The sequence below is a fragment of the Cavia porcellus genome, unplaced genomic scaffold (genome assembly GCF_034190915.1).
Source record: "Cavia porcellus strain 051 isolate PalLab524CR breed Dunkin Hartley unplaced genomic scaffold, mCavPor4.1 scaffold_4, whole genome shotgun sequence".
NCBI lineage: Eukaryota > Metazoa > Chordata > Mammalia > Rodentia > Caviidae > Cavia > Cavia porcellus.
The window spans coordinates 107,228,541-107,249,103 of NW_026947487.1; the positions used below are offsets into that span (position 1 = coordinate 107,228,541).

General features: G+C 42.7%; 1 protein-coding gene across 2 annotated transcripts; it reads right to left on the reverse strand.

Moving 5' to 3' along the window:
• Positions 1-3,366: 3,366 nt before the first annotated feature.
• Kars1 (lysyl-tRNA synthetase 1) lies at positions 3,367-20,558 on the reverse strand. 2 transcript variants are annotated; one of them, XM_003471982.4, is made up of 15 exons: positions 20,403-20,539; positions 17,223-17,399; positions 14,819-14,975; positions 13,589-13,754; positions 10,245-10,338; positions 9,552-9,738; positions 9,324-9,449; positions 8,376-8,495; positions 6,917-7,079; positions 6,635-6,808; positions 6,187-6,272; positions 5,816-5,901; positions 4,994-5,120; positions 4,177-4,320; positions 3,367-3,636 (listed from the first exon to the last, which is right to left on the reverse strand). In XM_003471982.4, the coding sequence occupies exons 2-15, from the start codon at positions 17,363-17,365 to the stop codon at positions 3,538-3,540; spliced, it is 1,872 nt and encodes a 623-aa protein (XP_003472030.2). In that variant the 5' UTR covers positions 17,366-17,399; positions 20,403-20,539; the 3' UTR covers positions 3,367-3,537. The 2 variants fall into 2 exon arrangements, with proteins under 2 accessions (XP_003472030.2, XP_005004655.2); XM_005004598.4 differs by lacking the exon at positions 17,223-17,399 and having other exon boundaries at positions 20,403-20,558.
• Between the last annotated feature and the right edge of the window lie 5 nt (positions 20,559-20,563).

The following is a 20,563-nucleotide window of genomic DNA, read 5'->3' on the forward strand; positions in this document are numbered from 1 at the left end:
GAACTCTAGTCTGAATTTTTGTCTAAAATGGCACTATCTAGTAGAAATATAATTCAAAGTATATATTGATATTTAATTTTTTCTAGTAGCTACATTTAATAAAACGTCAAAAGAAATAAGTGAAATTAATTTTAATTTCACATTAGTTTTTCATGCAAAGTGTAAATAAATCTGATGGATACTTTACATTTACATCTCAAGTCGGACTAGTCACATTTCAGTTGTCAATAGCTAGACACGTGTGGCCAGTGGCTGCTATAGTGGACATTGCAGTTCTTAAACCTTTAGTATGCCTAATATTGCCATATGGGTAATCTAGGAGCCTTTGCCATCCAGCAGTTATATACCTCAGTTGCTAAAGGTGAGGGAGCTCATTTTTTTGTTGCCCCTCAAAAGTTAAAAGGGAGCAGATTGCACCTTGTTTGACCCCTTCTTTCTAGTTCAAAGGAAAAGGGCCACTGACTGCCTGCAAGGCTGAGGACGCTGGTGTTTATTCCTCTCGACAACATTTTAAGTCAGCAGCTGTCTCCCCCTTCAGTCATTAAACACCCATGGCAATGAGGTGAGGATCATCTTGCAATATCCCTGACACCAGGGATTGCTAGTGTCAGTCAGCTTTGTCATTTACCTTTCCTTAACACACACAGTACCATTCTTTACTGAGTCCTGTTGATCTCACTTCCTGTCTTTGGAACCTATGTGACTTTACTTCCACACTCCAGTGCAAGCTGCTCACATCTTCCTTTTGGATTTGACGCACTAACCATGGAACTTTCCCCTTTTGCTTGTCTAACTCCAATTCATTTCCCCAAGAGAAGCCAGACTGATCTTTTCAAACCCCAAATGTGATGGCATCCACTTTCTCAGCCTGAATACTTTTATATTTCCCAGCACTCCTAATAAAAACCACAACAGTAAGGCTCACAACCCTGCATGAACATCTCTTCCTGCTTTACCAGATACCATACTTCTTAGAGGTTCTAGTACATTGGCTCTTCCATGCTCCTTCCTGTCACTGGGCCACGATTGTACTCTGCAGCGCCATGGAAAAACCCTTCTTCACATCACAGATATAATGTCCTCGGGGAAACCTTCTCTTATTAGGTCTGTCATTAAGTACCTTTTGTCTGTTGTTAGGTACCTTCTCAATATCCCATAATCCTTTTCAAAGCATTTACCAGAGGTATTTTACACAATTTTGGGAGGTGACTTATTAAATCTTTATTTTTCTTTATCTAGAAGCTTGAAGACCAACCCAATACAGAAATTGGTGATTGGCCGGTGTGGTGGTACATGCCTGTAATCTCAGTCCTCAGGAGGCTGAGGTAGGAGGATCATTAGGAGTTTGAGGGCCAGCCTTAACTACATAGTGAGTACAAGTCCGGTCATACCTACACAGTAAGACCCTGTCTCAAAAACAAAAACAAAAAACAAAACAGTTTGGTGATTTGATTTTTTTTTTTTTTGTCGTTTTGAGACAAGGTTTCACTATGCAGTTCAGGCAGGCCTTGAATTTTCTTTGTATATCTCAGGCTGGTCTTGAATTTGCAACCATTCTCCTGCCTCAGCATCCTGAATGCTGGGATTATAGGCATGGCCCACCATGCCGAGCTCAACTATTTCATGAAGTGACAAGGCCTTTATGACCCTTCTACTATTTATCCTGTCAGTTTTCCTTACAAATCCCATGTACAAATCGCTCACACCTGTAATCCCAGCACTCAGGAGGCTGAGGTAGGTAGGAGGATCATTGTGAGTTTGAGACCAGCCTGAACTGCGTAGTGAAACCCTGTCTCAAAAAGATAAGAAAAAAAAAAAAAAAAGTCACAAGTACAAATTGTCTCCTGCTGGGTATTTCCCAGCCTCCTTAAGGTCAGGCAGCTGGCTTCTGCTACCCTCCTTGCACTTAATAAATTCTTCTGTCGTTCAGGATGTCATCTTCCTTGCAGCTGTATCCAGTGGTTCTCACTGGCAATGCTGTCTGAAGTTCAGTCCCCCCTTTTTTTTTTTTTTTTTTTTTTAATCGGTACCAGGGATTGAACTCACGACTGCCTGCTTATAGTCCCTTTTCTGGCTGGACTTCACTGCTACCCTTTGCCTTGGACTGTCTCCATCTTAGCTAATTCCATTTTGCTGAGGATGTGCCATACTGGTAGTGTTTTTTCTGAAAGATCACTTGGTCATCTACTGGTCTCCACACCCCTTAGAGTAGTCCTCAGTTAGGTAATCCTGCATCCTTTGCTCACTTTGCCAGCTAAGAAGCATTAACCTGCTCTGTGAAAGTAGACTAGCAACTCCCAAATTGGAACATGGAAGTTTTGCTGAAGTGCAAATGAAAAGTGCTTTGTTGACTCAGTTATCTCCTCAGCTGCTTCCCTGAGCCAGGGAAAAGGGGCTCCATTGTAACCACAGACTGGCAGCCATTCTTGTTCCATTCTCAGTCCTATTGAGTTAAAATGAGAAAACTTCAGGCCCACATTCAATGTCCTGGTGTCTACTGGATGCCTAACAGGTGTGACAATACTTACTGTACATACACTCAAAATCAGCTTTTCCACTCAAGCACGAACCCCTTCTTTTCCTCTTCTCAGTGAATAGTACCTTTTTTTTAGTTGGGGGAATCCTTGAACTCTATCTTTGACTTCTTTCCAGAAATATGCCTTCCCCAAATCCTGTTGCCCTCAGTTTAGGCAAACACAACCACTCATAACCAATTCCCCTGCCACTGCTCACATTCAAGTCACCACCTCCCACCCTGCCCACTGCAACAGCCCTTCTTGTCCCCCTGCTCAAGCTTACACTCACATACTGGTGAGAATCATCTTTTAAAAGCACCCCACTGCTCCAACTCTCCAACAGCTTCCCATGTGACATACAGCAAATTGTATGTGACTACCAAGAGCTCGTGTGATCTGGGCCCTCACTGGCCTTCACCTGCTCTTCAGCAGACCCTCTGCTGCTCCTCTAAAACGTGGTCTTTTAGTCATAGCCTCTTCCCTGGTGTGGTCTCCAGATCCCTACTAAAACACCACATAGCAGAGGTCTTCTCAATAGCTGTATTTAAAATGGCCCTGTCCCACCCACCACTACAGCAGCTCCTTTGTCCTTACAGTCCTTTCTTCATAGTGTGAACCACTGCCACAAAGAGTATGTATTTAGTTGTTTATTTCTCTCCACACCCCAGAGAGTGAGTGTAAGTTTCATAAAGGCAGTGACTCTGCTTTGGTTCACTGCTGTGTCTGACTCCCAAGAACAATGCCCAGCGCTGAGCAGACATTAATATCAATTTGTCGAAGGATTAAGATGGCAAAATCCTAAACATTCATTAGGCCAGCAGTCTGGGGAAAAAAGCTGACATCCCGAAGGTAAAGACACAAATGGTTTATTTTTAACAAGGAGTTAAAAAGAAATTCTTTTCCCTTCTGGTGGTTGAACCGAATTGTGGTCAAATGGATGACTACACACAAGAATTCCTTCACAGACTTGAACTTTTTGCGCAAATGCAGATGCCTGAGTTACATGAATTGGAATTATTTTCTAGACAGAAGTGCCAATCGATGTGTTTTCCACTGGGTCAGTGTTTGCTACAGTCTCCTTCTTGTCTTCTGGCTTCATGGCAGGAAACAGAAGTACTTCCTACAGGACATAAAAAAGCATTTTGAAGCTAAGAGCCACTCTGAACAGTTTTTACAGTGATACACCTATTCCTTTTGCCTGCTGTTGTCCCTACCGCAATCCAGAGATCTGTCTGTATACCCCAGACAAAAGGATAGGTATATTCTTTTATTTCAACTTGCTCTCTTGTAGTAATGGAGGATAAAAAAGAGCCAGTTACAACACTGCCTAGTGGCACCATGCAGAAAGAATGATTAAACACGGGCTCTATTTAAACTACATATCTTCATCTATAACAGGGTAACAACAATTTCTACACCTCACAGGCTGACTGAAATTAGAACTAATGTAGCCACAGGGCTTGACACGTTCCAGAATCCTCAACAAATGCAAGTAGCATTCTTCCTGTCTCAGAAAGATAAAAACCAAGTGTGGTCAGAAGTCCCAAGTCCAGCATCAGCTCCTCTGCCTGGTCCTCCTCTTGTTCAAAGTCCTTGCTTTATTCTCTAGGCCCTCTACAATCCACCTCCAACATGGGAGCTGTGCCGGGGTACCATGTACCTTGATGTTATTGGAGTCTGTGAGGAACATGGTGACGCGGTCAATGCCCATGCCCCAGCCAGCCGTGGGAGGCAGCCCATACTCCAGGGCAGTGCAGAAGTTTTCATCTATGAACATGGCCTCGTCGTCGCCAGCAGCCTTGGCCTAGATTAAAGAGAACCAACAGATTATGGTTCTTCCAAGACATTTCAGGGTCTAAGCGAACACACTGAAAGGGATTACTGTTATCTCACAGATGCTCCTTGAAACCTGGGACTTCCTGGGAATTGGTTACCTCAGATGGCAGTGACTCTGAGGTAACCAACTTAGCAGTTTCTTCCACAGACGACTTATGGGTGAGACTGACAAAATCTACTTCAGATTGCGCTTTGATTTATCTGAAAACATCTCTGCCACTTGGGCTCTGGGACTCAAGTGAGACTCTCAGAGATAGCATGATGATTCCAGGAGTCTCTTTCCATTTCTGGAGACCAACCATCAGTGACAGTGGTCATACAGGCAGCCTGCTGAACTGCTCTTTATTTTTATCTGCCTCTCATCGTCCTGCCATCTCAACAAATATAAAATTTAAGAAAAATAATATTGTTGTTGGGCAAATCATTTTTAAGATATGGTCCCCACAAATAATCTTAACCATACTCCTCACATATTGTGCAGTGAAAACCAAAGTCCTATTTTGAAATGTGTCTTCCTCCAACAAGCCTATGGCTTCAGCCTTCATTTCTGTAAGTTACCAGGAACGCACAGGGTTAGAGACCTGGGTAGGCCGGTATTTCCTGGTGAGTGGGCTCTGTGTGCTTTTGCTCACTCTTCTTACCTTGGCCTGTTCTTCGAACAGCTGCCGCTGCCGCATGGGATCATTCAGCTCAGTGTAAGCATTGCATATCTCCTTCTTCATGACGAACAGCTCAAAGCGCTCCGTCAGACCCTCCTTAGAGCGGTGCCTGAGGACAGGAGAGCAGAGAGGAAGCTAAATATACAAAGCCTTAATAATTTATCACTTGTACAAGTTTCTGAATTCTAGTGGACTCAAAGCAATGACTGCAACCTGAAGCCAGTGTGCATTCTCAGCACCACTCACCTGGAGCAATAATGAGGTGAGATTGCTCCTAAGACTGGCCTCCAAACAAGCAATATGGTAGGTCTGCTGCACCACACCATTCCCCACCATTGCAATGCCTGCCCCCCTCCCCCCTTTTGGAGACAGGGTCTTGCTACTTAGTTCAGGCTGGCTTTTCCTGCCTCAGCCTCCCAAGTGCTGGGATTACAGGTATGCACTGAGCACTATCACACTTGGCTGTGATACCCTTCTTCCCTCTATAGGACTTGGACTAGTCAGTGGGGTGGCAACAGAGTCTTCTTTGCATGTTGGGCCTGTGCTTTAGAATGCTTTGGAATCCAACTGCTAGGCTGAAATGAATCCCTAGCTATGTTGCCAGAGATGCCACATGGAGACTGACCAAAGTATGCCGACACTATTCCCAGTTGAAAAGTCACTTGCGTAATTGCAGTCAATACATTTTGGGGCAGAAAGACCACCTGATCAATCTAGATCATCGTGAAAACACACTATTGTTTTACATCAACAACTTTTCGGTTGCTCATGCAGCAGTAACTGAAATGCCACACTTCATCTTACCATTTAGCTAACGGGCTCATGATCTGTGGGTGATCACAGATGAACGTAGGATTGATGCATGTCACTTCCAGGAATTCCCCAACAAGCTTAATGAGAAAGTAAAGCAGAACTAGACATCACTTGTCAGTAGTATTTGATAGTCTCGGCCTAGGGGGAGACCTCATTTCCCACCCAGCTGGCTTTACCTCACACCTTTTCCAAAGGCTAGAGGGCAGATACACACAAACCACCTCTTTAGCAACATGCTTGGTATGACAGCTCAAAATTTCTTAGTTCCCTCCTTCTTCTCTTTGAGTGAAGCGGAGGCAGGATCCATTTCTTGGAAGGCCAGTGGGTACTGATCAGCACTGGATAAGGACATGGCCTCTTACCTTATCAAGGAGCCTGGCTGTGGTCCGAGGTGGAGGGCATTCAACAGCTTTTGCTACACAGATATCATCAAGAATTTTGCAAGTTTCTGTAACACAAATGTGTAAGAGGTCAAGACCAATGACATCTTTTTAACCCAGTAAAAACATATATTGACATTTAAAAAGCAAGACGCAGAAGGCACAGAGGCCATCCCAGCATTCTGAGAGGCAGAGACAGGAGGGTCCCCAAGTTGAAGGCCAGCCAGGGCAATTGTAGCAAGACCCTGCTTCAAATTATAACGTCAAAAGAGCTAATGGTATAGCTCATCACGAAAGTCCTTGGTTCAGTTCCCACCATGGCAAACTAACATTGACACATAAAGACTAGTGTGGGAAATTCTAGCTCTGACCCCATCAATTCAGAGCTGACAGGACAGGGGCCATTTGACAGAGAAGTGTATCATTTTACCTTCTGTTTCGAAGAGGTTGGTTTCAGGCAGCTTCACCCCTAGGGCTTTCTCCAGCTCTTCCACCATGCTGATTCTCCGGAAGGGCGGGGTGAAGTCAATCTCATAGGCTTGGCCCTCTGGACCATCTGGGTGGTAGGTGACTTTGTAGCTGCCTGTAATGCTCTTCACCATTCCTGGGAGAGAAACCAGTCATTTCAAGAGGATGAAGTCTGGGAAACTCCTCCGAAAGCAGCACTCCAGCCCCTCAGACTGATGTGTGAGACAAAAAGAGCAGGGCTTACCTGAAATCAACTTCTCTGTGATTTCCATAAGATCGTGATAGTCTGCATAGGCCATGTAGAACTCACAGGTGGTGAACTCAGGATTGTGAGTCAAGTCAATTCCTTCATTCCGGAACTGACGGCCAATTTCATACACCCGGTCAATGCCTCCAACCACCAGCATCTAACAACAACACAATGCAGGGCAAGGGTCAGGGCAGCTAATTCTCTTAACAGCTCTAGAAACTTTCCACCTATGAACTGGTTTTTACAGCTCAAGTATGTTCTCTATTCAAAATGCCTCTTACTGTTTTCTTTAGACTTCTGAAGCAGACCATTTTTATTTTTATTTTTTTTACTAGTGATTTCTTACTGTAACCATTTTTATTCTTTTTTTGGCTCCCCAAATAGTCTAAATATACTTCCTATTTCTTGTGCATCACCTGCCTTGTTAGCCTGAGCATCTCGAAAGAAATCTCTTGGGACTGGGGATTTAGCTCAATGGCATAAGCGCCTGCCTTGTAAGTAGGCAGTCGTGAGTTCGATCCCTGGTACCAATAAAAACGAAAAAGACTAAATAAATAAATAAATAAATAAGAAATCTCTTGTAGGGTTAGCCCACATTTGAGTGACCAAGCTCCACCAACCAGACTCACTGGTGAGATGTCAACATGGGAGCTACTGAAGGACGATGTGGTACTGCACAGAATGCATTGTGGTGAAAGGGATCGGAGGTTTGCAGCTTTCAGAGATAGCAGAAATCCTACTGGATGCCTTGTAAGACGACACTCTGTTCTTCAAGAGACCAGTCGAGATGACTCAACACATTCCTAGTTGTGTGCTAAGTATGACTCTTAGATTTTTCAGGAGATCATGAGCCCTCTTATATAGCTAAATAAATCTTTTTTTTGCTTTAATTAGTTACAATAGGTTCTACTGCCTAAAACTGAGAATCTTGAATAATAAGTTTTGATATTTAAGCTGGTGATTTGAAGAAAGTTATTTTGCAATTTCCAGAGACACACTAAACTCTTCTATATGAGACTAAAATCAGACTTTACCTCTGGAAGATTATAAACTTAAAAACTTTAGGGGAGGGGCTGGGGATTTAGCTCAGCAGCATAAGCACCTGCTTTGCAAGCAGGCAGTCGTGAGTTCGATCCCTGGTACCGATAAAAGGGAAAAAGAAAAAAAAAAAATACATAAAAAAACAAAACAAAAAAAACTTTAGGGGAGCCAAAGTAGATTAGGAGTATCTTTTCACCTGGAAAAGATAATCACTTTTCCCTTTGTCCTCTGCTCTGCAAGATCTATTGATCTTACAGAGAAATTCTAGAAGTATTACACTGACAAATCTGAGAAATGAGAACTCTCTCCTGGCTGTTTTGTCCTTAAAGTTCCTCTCATTTCTGACTACACCTATGTATCAAAGACTTCCCAGCTTTCTGCTTTTCTAAGGAAACAGGTGTCTTGTTACTACCTTATGGTAGAGTTCTGGAGCGATTCTCATGTACAGGTTCATATCTAACTCATTGTGGTACGTGATGAATGGCCTGGCCACAGCTCCCCCTGGGATGATGTTCATCATGGGAGTTTCAATCTAAAAGACACAGGGAGAAACATTTAGAATTCATCCTGCAGAAACATCTGTACTGTGTACAAAGGTGTTCACTGAAACATTATAGAAAGAAATCAGAAATAATCTAAACTATCAATAAGGGAAACAAATAAATTATACAGCTGCTAACAAGGAACATGGGCATGTTTACATGCATGCACAAAAGGTTTCAGAATACTGAAGTGGGAAAAAAGGCAGGTCCACCATAATACAGCATAACTTCATTATATTTAAAGCAAAATCTTAAAAAACCTTAAAAACCTTTACACAGGTGTGGTCCATCTCTTTCTCTGGCTATCTATGGAGAATAAATGGTAAGAAGGATATACCTTAGTATTCAAATTTGTAGTGTAAAGTGAGTTCAAAGAAGCAAACGGGTTCTTTCAGTTTTGTTTCTATTTAATATTTAAATTTTGGGGGAACACAAAACCCTCCTATGTAGTTCAGGTTGACCTTCAACTCACAACACTCTCTTTGCCTCAAACTCCAGAGTGCTGGGACTAGACATGTGCCACCATGCTTGGCTATTAGAATCTGTTTATAGTACAGGCACTTGGCTTTCTCATGCGCTGAGAGTACTGACATGATAATACAGTGACTACATCAGCATGTGGATGGCCTGCACCTTGCTCATCATAAGTCACATCCTGCCTACACAATGACGGCACTACACAGACACTGGCAATACAGGGGTCTTGCTAGGCATGCAGGGATTCCTTGGAAGGGGAAGGGGAAAGAAAAGGCCACTAAGAGGCAAGCACAGCAAGGTGGGTCACCATGCCAGGTAAGAAACTCTCCACCCTCTATCACCTCTAGGAATCCCAGCTCATCCAAGAAACTTCTTATGTATGTGATGATCTTAGAGCGGATGATAAATTTTTGCCTCACAAAGTCGTTCAGCATCAGGTCCAGGTATCTCTGTCGGTACCGTGTCTCCTAAACCAACAACTGCAGTTAGAAACCACTGGTTTGATGCAAGGGTACAATAAAACAAAAGGAATGGATCTTTGTGCCACAGGTCTAAGAATGAGAGCTCACCTTGTCTTTGAGGCCAAAGTGCAGATGAGGTAACATATGCAGACAGGGAGACAAGAGTGTGATCTCGAAGGGAATGATGCTCAGTTCACCCTTTTTGGTTTTCCCAGGATTCCCCTGAACTCCGATTATGTCTCCCCGGCGCAGTTTGTTGTTAATACGAATAAATTCTTCCTCGGATTTATAATTCCTGAGTGAAAGGAAATGTAATTCAGTACATAATATACAAAATAATATTCAATGCTGGTTTACTCTGGAACCTTCATTTAAACAGCTATCGTTTAGTTAATATGAGGCTAAGGAGATTCTACGACCCAGAGACAGCTGTTAAAAAGGATTCTCATATTTTCACTGGCATACAGTATGAGGGCAGTCATTACTTTTCCAGGTGAACATCTTCTCAGCCTTCCCCAATCATGTCCCCCATTTTACTACTCTAAGTTCAAATAAAATAGTAAATTAAGACTACACCAGCCTCTGTCCCCGGCTGTGCTGCTCTAAGTCACTCGATAAGAAACCGTCACAAGGGGCTGGGGATTTAGCTCAGCTGCATAAGCGCCTGCCTTGCAAGCAGGCAGTCGTGAGTTCGATCCCTGGTACCGATAAAGATGAAAAAAGACATAAATAAATAAATAAATAAATAAATAAATTAAAAAAAAAAAAAAAAAAAACCCATCACAGGATATTCCTACCCACCTGGAATTGGCCATGACTTGTAATTTGACTCCCTCTCCTCGGAGGTCATAGAAGATGAGTTTTCCCCCAGAAGCTCTTTTGGCATGGATTCTACCTAGAAAAAGAAGAGAAAAATACAGACTGATAAAACCAGAAGCCTTTTGGTGATATCAGTTCCTAAAAAGCTATCTCTATCACAGACCAGAACAATCTGATGGTGGCCTGAGGTCTAACTCCTGTTTTTTTTTTTTTTATGCCAATGATTATCACTATTCTAGCACTCAGGAAGCCAAGGCTGGAGGATATCCAAAGTCCAAGGCCAGCTGGGGCTAAAATAGAGAGTTCAAGACCAGCCTGAATGATATATAGCAAGGCCCTGTCTCAAACAAACAAACCCTTTAAATATAAGCAAACCATTAAGATCCATAAGACCTCCATGTGGGAAAACAACAGTAAGCAGAAATGGGGCATCTGATGCATATGAGAACTGAAGAACCTACAAACAGAAAAAGATATTAACAGAAAATGTGCATTTCCCTCCAGAATACAGAGGAGAGCAGCAGAAGCTGAGAGAGGCTGTGTCTACTTCCACAGACATGAAAGCTGCACTGCGATAGCTTAAGGGGATGGACCTGTACAGTCAAGAGCAATTCTCTAAACTTAGCTGCCAAACTTAACAAACTTAACCTTGTTCTCTGCAAGGACACAGACACACAAATGAAGGCAAGAAGACCAAAACAGGGGCTGGGGATTTAGCTCAGTGGCATAAGACCAATAAAAGCAAGGAAAAAAAGAGCTAGAGAGAGCCAGAAAATCAGCTGTTACATTTCTGAGTATCTCCTGCATGCGCACACACACACACACACACAAAACAAATAAAAGAAAACAAAGAAGGAGCATAATGAAGTTGAAAAATTACTTAAATCAAGACCCCTTTTAACAGTCAAAACACTAGTTTTCAGAGGCAGGTGTGTTGGCTCATGCCTGTAATCCCAGTACTTGGGAGACTGAGGTGGGAAGATCGTTGAGAGTTCGAGACCAGCCTGGGCTACAAAGTGAGCTGAAGGCCAGCCTGAACTGCATAGCGAGACCCCGTCTCAAAAAAATACCAAAAACAAAACAAAACTAATTTTCCATAAAATTTAAGCAATATAAAGCATTTGGAGTTCTTATTAGTGAGAAAGCCAGGTGCGGTGGTGCATGTCTGTAATTTCAGCCCTTGAGGCTAAGCCAAGTGAACTGCAGGTTGAAAACCAGTCTAGGCTGAGATCCTGTTTGTGAGGAAGGAAGATGGACAGAAAATAGAGTATACTGTCCTCCAGGCACAATAAAGCATTGAAAAAATCACTTCAGAAACAAAGACTTAACTAGGACGAAATGAGTGATTAGTACCTTAAGAGACATAGAAAGTAAAAAAGATAAAATTTAAAAATTAAAGTACAAAAAAAGATAAAATAAGGCTTTAAGAGAAAGTGATAATTAATGAAAAGAATTGAAGCTGATCCAACATATGAATAAAAGTATGAACAATCCAAAGTAAGGAAAAACCATAGTACAAAAAACTAGCGGGGTGCACTGGTGCATTCCTGTAATACCAGCAACCTGGAAGGCTGAAGCAAGAGGGTCCTAAGCTTGAAGTCCACCTGGGCAATTTGGTGAGACTGTCTCCAAATAAAAAGGGCTAGAGGTATAGCTCAGTGATAAAGGTTTCCCTGGGTTCAATCTCTGTTAATACACACACGAAGAAACATTTCCTAAACAAAAAAAGTTTTTTAAAAAACAAGATTTAAAGGTGCTGGAGGACCACCTGGATACTTCTCCTTGAAAGAAAAACACCTATGCCCATTGTGGCTAACTACACTTGGCTCTATTTCCATGTATCCATGCGTACCCTTCATGGCTTTAGCAAATTGGTTTAGCTGAAGTGCTGATGTGAAGTCTGTGAAGCAAGGCCAGAGGAGAGTGTTACCCCACTCCTGTAGCTCCCCAAAACATGTGTGAGCCACACACTGCTCCACACTGCCACTGGGACCAAGCCTTGAGAGGAGAGGCTATGACTTTCCAGAGCATAAAAGATTATACATCAGAGCTGAAGCACTGCCCCCAAACCTTAGATATGATTCTACCTCCACCAGTGTTAGGCAGATTACACTTTTTGCATATCCTCCTCTCTGCATACTGCAGAGGTGATCTGGGTCCCCTACCTAGCCCAGCTCACAGCACTCAGGGATTTCCTACTATTCTCATAGTACTCATTCTCCAGCCACACCCTTATTCACAAATGTATGAAGTTTGGGTTGGGCCTGGGTTGAGGACTTTGTTCCAGTTAACCGTCTTCCTGGGTCTTCCTAGGTTAACCGTTGTCCTAGGTAGACTCAGGACTCCTATGACTCCCCACAACTATGAATATGCCTTGGTGTCTTCATTCTTATGGGTTGCACTGAAGTGGAAGAGTGGAATTAACTCATTAGAACTCCAATAACTTTTTGGTGGAATTACAAATATAAATTTCCTTTATATTTGTAAACTGACTGAAACAAGGTCCAAGCAAGGATCTCTATAAGGTACGTCCCTGAGAATACTGAGCCAGAATGACTTAAGTAGAAGGTATAATTTAGTAAAATTACTCAGCTTTAAAGAAATTTTGGAGGCATTTAGTGTTGGTAGGCATTCTTGGATTGTAGAACTTTTTTCTCCTTGCCTCTTTGAATGTCCTAAATTTCTACAACTAATTGTTTTACAACATAGAGAAAGAGAGTAAGAAAAAGAGAAGATTAACTTTTTACCTTAAGTTATTTAACTTCACATACAAGATAATCTAACTCTAAAATAACAATGTTCTAGAAATACAATCTCAGTGCAATGCATTTTCAGGCTAAATACTGTTAGGAGTCTGGCCCCATGGTTCCCATGGATAAAAAGAAGTTCTTACATAAGGACTATAAGGCCTGGCATGGTGGCACATGCTTGTAATCTCAGCACTTGGGAAGCTGAGGCATGAGGAATGCTGAGAGTTTGAGGCCAGCCTGAACTATATAGCAACTTTTATCTCAAAAAATATATACAAAATAAAATACAATGACTATGAAGTAGTAGCACCAGTAGGCCAGGAGTTCCTCTCAGAAAATGCCACTTTCTCCGTTGCTTAAAATATGCAAGATTGCTAGATCCAGTAGCATCCCCTCATCAGGAATGTGACCCATACATACTCAGGGCTGCTCTACTTTTTCCTGGGACACCAAATTCAGGAGCTCCAAATGCATCCTACTTGAGAACAACACCAACCCAGACCCTCCTTCATGTTACTGATAAGACCTGCCCACAGTGACCCAGTGTGGGAGTGTAGGGCCAGGGAATTGTCCTACCTGCCACCTTTAAGGTGATGTCAGTTAGGTGGTCCCCGGGCTGCAGGTGACTATATTCTTGGATGAAGTGAGTGAGTGAGATGTCTACGTGGAACTTGTGTGGGTATGGATCCTCTCCACTGACCTTTAGCTGGTGGACTGCTTGACTGCGGATCTTATAGTATTGCTGTTAAAGCAAATAGAGGGTGACAAAGAATGAGAGAGACACAGACAGTTACACACACACAGAGCTATCTTGAGAACAGGTCACATAAGTGGCTTATTCATTAGGAGTACTGTATCCTGTCTCAGAGTGGTCCCAATACTGTACATCAAGGTTTTTCTTTAACCAAACTTTTCACACCCTTCAAGGATTAAATATGGATTTGTAAGTTATTTAAAATATGCAAGGTTGCTAGATCCACCGCTGAAAATGAAGGCCAGAAATTCAAAATGCAAGATTTGATAAAAAGAAAAAATGGGGTTCTATGTAAAATAATAGTTTAGTTGGCACAAGCAGCCTTGGTTACCACTTTGTGACCACACCTCTATGGTGAGTTCTTATTTTCTAACTACTCTTACCTTTGGCCACACATTAGATTTTTTTTCCTCAAGATAAATCCTAGAAAATATAAATATGGAACGTCCTTTTGCATGGGCCAATAAACTTTCTGATGCATCTTTTTTCAACTTCTTCTGTAGTAATGGGAAAGTAGTCTTAGCTATACAAATAAATGGTCACGGCTGTATTCTAATACAATTTTATGTATAAAACGAGGAGGGAAGGGTGACACTGGGGCATGGAAAAGAGGATCTAGCCCATGGATGACAAGTATTCTGTAACCTCATGTAAACCCAAGTCCATCTTTAGGGATGGACCTCCTCCCTCCCTCTCTTCCTTTTTAGGGGTGCTGGGGACCAAACCCAGGGCACACTAAGCAAGTACTCCACCCCTAAACTACATCCTCAACTCTAGAATGATACATTTTCAGGGGCTGCTGCAGGCCCAGCTAGTTTCAAAGAAGAATAATTAGTCATTAGGTAGTACTGGACTCTCCTAATCACTTACTGGGAGATGATAAACAGAAAAAGCTCGGGGCTTGTGCCTTTAGACAGGCAGCACCCACCACGGCCAAGACCCAGGACCCAGTTCTCGTCCCTTTTATCTTCTTAGTCACTGGTCCCAAGGAAATCTACCTCAGCCTCTTCAGCCTTCCCGTGTCCAGCCACTAAGTGGCCCAGGGAACTCACGTTTGGGTCCAGGCTCTCTTCTTCGGCACCCACACCATTGTCAGTGGTGTGGTTGGTGGCGGCAGCAGTTTGGCTTAGCTGCTTCTCACTGAGCTCTTTCTGCTTGGCCTCCTTCTCTGCCACCTTCTTCTCAGCTTTCAGGCGTCTTTTTAGCTCACTGTTGGAAAGAGGAAAACATTCAATGTGAAAGCTGCCCAAAGAGTCCTCTGTCTTCAAAACACGAACAGCCTGGGGAAAATGCTCTTGCTCAGTCCCCCGTATCCAATTCCTGTGTGGTTCAGGCTGGCACTCAACTCATGGCGACCCTCCTGCATCAGGCTGAATTACAGGTATGGCCCACCATACCTGTTTCCTCCAATTTCACACTCCATCTCTAATCTCTTAGTCACTATACTCTATGTGTAGGAGATAAGTAAAAATCCAAGAACAAAGATGCAAAAGATCACTTTTAGGAAAAAAAATCACTCTCAGTCGTTGATTTCCAGTCTAGGCTGGCGTTAGGGCCTAACTATAATGAAGATGCACCAGGACAATCAGCAAGATAGGCTTTGCTTGAGGTACCTGAGCTACAGGAACTGCATCTTAGTTGTCTGGTATCCCACAGAGGATGTACTTTCCACAGAACCAGATCTAATGTGATGAGGCAGTACCTCTCCCGTCTGCCACTGCCTTGAGAGTCTTTTCTGAGGAACAAGTAAGGCTGGGAGTAGGACAGCAGGCTCTTCAGAGCTCAAGAACACACTCTGCGGCCAATCTCTCTAAGCTTGGGTGTCAGCACTGGTTTCACTTTTGCAACACCCTAGAGCAAAACACTGCACATAGCACAGTAATACAGGGGGTATTACACCATCACTGCCGTCGGATTGCCTAAGACTAAACTCTGACAACCAAGTCTGCATCCCTGGGCAAGTGACTAAACTTCTCATCAGAAAGCGGAGATAAGACCTGCTCCCACCAGTTGTTTGAGAAGTGAGATGTTTGTAAAGGGATGCTATGCTTAACATTCCGCTCAGGTGTGAGCTATTCTAGGTAGCCCTTATTATCTTCATTCTGTGCGCCTAGGACAGAAACCACAAATTCAGGTATTTCTGGTTAAACCTTTGATCATTCAATCTCTTGATACTTGTTATTCAACACAGAGAGAACCAAGCTGAGGTAGACAACTCAGTATCCTTTATGATCTGAACTTACTATCTGAACTCAGAAACAAAAGACATTTGGGTAGAGAGAGAAATATTCTCATTGTTCAGAAAGAACTTACAGATCATTGTTTCAAACCAGTGATGATAACTGAGTATTTGGCAACAGTGAACCGTGTGAAAAGACGTCATGTGTGCATATTATCTGGCTTTAGGGTACCCCCTCCATTCTTCTTTTTGAAACAGAGTCTCACTATGTAGTTCAGGGTATCCCTGAACTCACTATGTAGCGCAGGCTGGCCTCAACTCCCAGTGACCCTTCTGCCTCAGCCTCCCCAGTGCTGGGACTGTAGATGTGCATCATTATGCTCAGCTCTCCATTTTCAATATGAGTTTAGAGTTACCTTACACAATTAATTGAGGATTTGAATCCATCATCCTTTAAGAAAAACTGGTTCTGATGGCTTCAAAGTTAGGCAACTCTTTCTAGATAAAAATATATCTTGTAATAGTTAAGTTGCTTTTAAATCAAAACAATCCTAAAGAGTCTCAACAGGCCCTAAGGATAGCACTAAAACTAGAACAAGAGCAAAGAAACCCCCCAAATGACAGAAAAAGGAAAATAACTGGCATGAGAAATTCTTTATTCAAACTAGGCATGGTTATGCTGTTAATCCCAGCACCCTCTCAAAGGCTGAGGCAGGAGGAAATTAGTGGCAAATTAGAGCCCAGCCTGAACAATTTAGCAATTTAAGGAGAATTTGTGTCAAAATTCTAAAAAAGGACAGAGATATAGTTCAGTGTGAAGGCCCAGAGTTCAATCCCCAGTACCACAAAAAAGCAAAAACGAAACAAAACCCCCAAATCTTTAAACAAAGGTCCTTCTCTCAACATTATTCTGGAATAAAGTCCAAGTCATTTTAAGTCACTAGGGAAACCAGGTATGGTCCATGCCTGTAACCCCAGGACTCAGGAGGCTGGGGCAGGCGGATTACAATCAGTCTGAGGCTAACCTGGGCTACAAAGTGAGCTCAAGGCCTAGTTGAACTGTACAGCAAGACCCTGATTTAAAAAAAAAAAAGAGAGATTCAGGAGAGAAGATCTGAATTTATAAAGAGAAAGTGAGAAAGAATTAAAGTTTTTGGTAGAACTCTGCGTTCTTACCAACAAGTCCAAAGACTTATCCAGGGGCTTAACAGATTCTAAAACAAAGGAAAAGAAGGAGTTTTGCTCTAAGAGCAATAAAGACGGTAATGGGCACCAACCTTCTTTTATCAGAAAGTGGCTTGTCCTTGTGAAGCGTTGTGAAAGGAGCAAGTTGACCCAGTCGAAGTTCCCTCTGACCCCATTCTGCCCAGGTGTGGCACACGGACCCCCTAACAAGCCTTAGAGCAGCTCGTGTCAACATGGCAGAACACCCTGGAGCTAATGATTACCACGACCTAGCAGGAAACACAGAGATGGGGAGTCAGATGGGCAGACAGTATGTACCCACCCAACCTATAATCTTTTGAGTTGGAGGAGAGCCATGTTTGCAATCGCCTTTAGTGTCCTGTTAACTTACAAACTCGAATGGATAGCAACCCTGTTAACACTGTTCTGTAACTGAATCTGACAATATTCTCAGTCCTGGCTACAGAAAGAAACGCATACCTGGGGTTAAAAAGTCAAATGCGAGTCAATCAATAGTGTACATGTAGAAATGATGACAGCATTCTAGAATATGGGAGACAGAATGTGAGGGAATGTTTCCAAAGCCCTGACCAACTATGGTTTCTCTCTTCGAGATGCAATAGTGGGCCATGAGATGACAATACAAAACATAAAAAAGCAAAATATCACTATCAAATGCAATCTCTAGATGATGGTAAAAGCAAGGGCTTAAAGCTGGGTATGTTGACAGGACCTTAGTCCAAGTTACTTGGAAGGCTGAGGCAGGAGGGCTGCTTGAGCCCAGGCTAGGTAATAAACTGAGCGCCTATCTTAAAAAGCAAGAAAGAAAAGAATAGAAAAAGAAAATACGTAAGTCACATGTCAAATATAAAACCTGTTTGGAGTTCTAAGAGCAAAGAGAAAAGGGATAATTCAGTTTGTATTTACATATCATTAATACTGGAAGACAACAGATTGCTGGGATCACACTCTTCTGTGTTCAAATAAATCTGAGAGGGAGCCTTCAATTGAGAATGAGTCATTGGGGCCGGGGATTTAGCTCAGTGGCATAAGCACCTGCCTTGCAAGCAGGCGGTCGTGAGTTCGATCCCTGGTACCGATAAAAAAGAAAAAAAGAAAAAAAAAAGGAAAAGAAAAAGAATGAGTCATTAGGTCAGGTAGCCGACCTGGTTGATTGGTTGGTTGGTTTCTTTTTTTCTTCCAAGATAGGGTCTCACTAGGTAGCTGAAGCTGGCCTTGAACACATGGCAATTCTGTTGCCTCAGCCTCTCAACTGCTGGGAGTACAGGTATGTGCTACCACACCCGGCTTCATCTGGTTTCAATCTTGGGAACGTTCCCTGACAGCATAAAATGGTGTTCATTAAAAATGTCAGATGAATGCGTGTAGGTTGTGTGCCCGTAAAGACTGAGGGAGGAGGAATGCTGTGAGTGAGACAGCCTGGGCTACACAGTGAGTTCAAGGCCAGCCTGACCTGCCTAGCAAAACCTTGTCTAAATAAATAAAAAAGATTAATTTATCCCATGGTCACTAGAGAAATATACATCAACAAGAAATTACTTTAGAGAATGTGAAGCATTATAGTACAGTCACTATAAAAACCAGGGGCTGTCAAGTTAGACTTGACACACACTTCACTTTAGATATCTGCCCCAGTGCTCACAATCAGCACTAGAACATGTATAAGGAAAGTACACCTTATCACACAAAGATCACCCTGGTCTTTGATTTATTAATTTTAAAACAGGACACTAATACCCATTGTGCAAAATTGCTGAGATTAGTCAGACAACTTGTACAGATCACGAATTATTTATGGCATTTAAAAACTGCTCAAAAATGTAGTAGCTTTAAGTAAAGCCTGTAGAGAGCAACTGATTTTCTTAGTTTTTCTTAAAAAAGAAAAAAGTCACACTTCAATTGGAAACTTTTTTTTTCAAAACATCTGTGATCTACAAACAATCCTAAAATTCAATTACTGATGTAACAGATAAAAATCCATTCAATTTCTCCTAAAGTCTATAAAAGATGCTTTCAATGGGTGTGGTTCTGGTGGCAGCACCCGGAATTGCAGCACTAGAGACTGAAGGGGAGGGTTGCCTTGAGGTTGAGGAGGCAAGCCTGAACTACAAAGTGAAACCATGTCTCAAAAAACCAACCAACAAAAACAAAAAATTTAGCCACAGGGTGTGGTGGCACATGCCTATAATCTTAACATTTGAGAGGCTGAGGCAGGAGTACCATTATGAGTTCAAGGTAAGCCTGAATTTCATAGCTGAGATTGTCTCAAAAAACCGAAAAAAGTGTTCCTGACATTTGGAGAAAACCCATCAGATCTCCAAAATGATGGATAACATATTAGAATTCTAGCAAACCATAAATTTAGTCATTTCTCTTGTAACTTTTCTAAAATACACCAAGTATAAACTTAAGAGACACAAAAGGCAAAAATCACCTCTTATCCCTGCGTTCAGCAGGAGGATCACGCCTTTATGAACTAAAGCAGCATGACAGTAATGATTTAATTTCTCCTGTGCCTCTGGAGTGGTACTAATTATGTCTCTTTTTGGAGCACCGAGGAAATACTCAAACCACTGTGTTCTGTGGCTCACATGAGAAACCACGTTCGAGCAGTGTGGTATTTAGAGAAGAGATAGTCAGTAAAGGGTGACTGATCTTATCTATGCTCGCCTACACACTTCCAAGGATTTGGGATGGTTAACAAAGAAACATCTGGCAGGGCTACCGGCAGGTTGGGGTGTACGACGGTCTCCACTATTAGACAACGATCACTCACTTCTCACAGATCTTTTAGACAATCCATACGAGGAGGTAGGTTCACGACACAGTTTTAGAACTGATTGCTTTAAATATATAAGGCTCATGATGATCCTGGGGAAGCCAGGGCAATTTTGAAGGTCTTTCTGCAAAGGTATTTGGCTTTGCTCTAATTTCTCCACTGGGGAGTGCTCCGTAATAAAGGAATGCACCTTTCAGAGGAAGGGAGCGAGGGAGGGTAAGAAGTTTCACTTTTCTTTCCAGTCACCTCCCAGTCTACCCGCCGGGTTCTTGCCTGCATTTCCGACTGCAGCAGTAAGATGAGGGGCGTCCCTCGGTGGGGACGTAGTTCCTCTGCTCAGCGGCTACGTATGCACATGTGCGCACCCAAGGAGAGCAGGCAGACTGGCCCTCGACCTTGGCATAAGGTTCAAAGCACTTCCCAGCCTGGACTTTAAAACCATAAACACTTAATGACTCACAAAGACACTTACTTTTTGCTCAGTTTCGGCTCGCCGTCCACCTTCACCTCAGCCGCTTGCACTGTAGCCATCTTCCGAACCGCCCAATGTAAAAGTGCCTACAGTAGCACGACCACTTCCAGGTTAAGGCCGAAGCCCCGCCTCTTCCGGGACAGAGGGCGGGCATTTTTCTG

Bases quoted from the DNA above. Each gene is read 5' to 3' on its own strand.
- Kars1 (XM_003471982.4), bottom strand. From the start codon at position 17,365: ATGTTGACACGAGCTGCTCTAAGGCTTGTTAGGGGGTCCGTGTGCCAC. The intron at 10,339-13,588 runs GTAGGACAATTC...TTCTTTTTCTAG, and splicing joins CATCACCTTAAAGGTGGCAG to GTAGAATCCATGCCAAAAGA. The intron at 3,637-4,176 runs GTACATGGTACC...TATGTCCTGTAG, and splicing joins CAGACTCCAATAACATCAAG to GAAGTACTTCTGTTTCCTGC.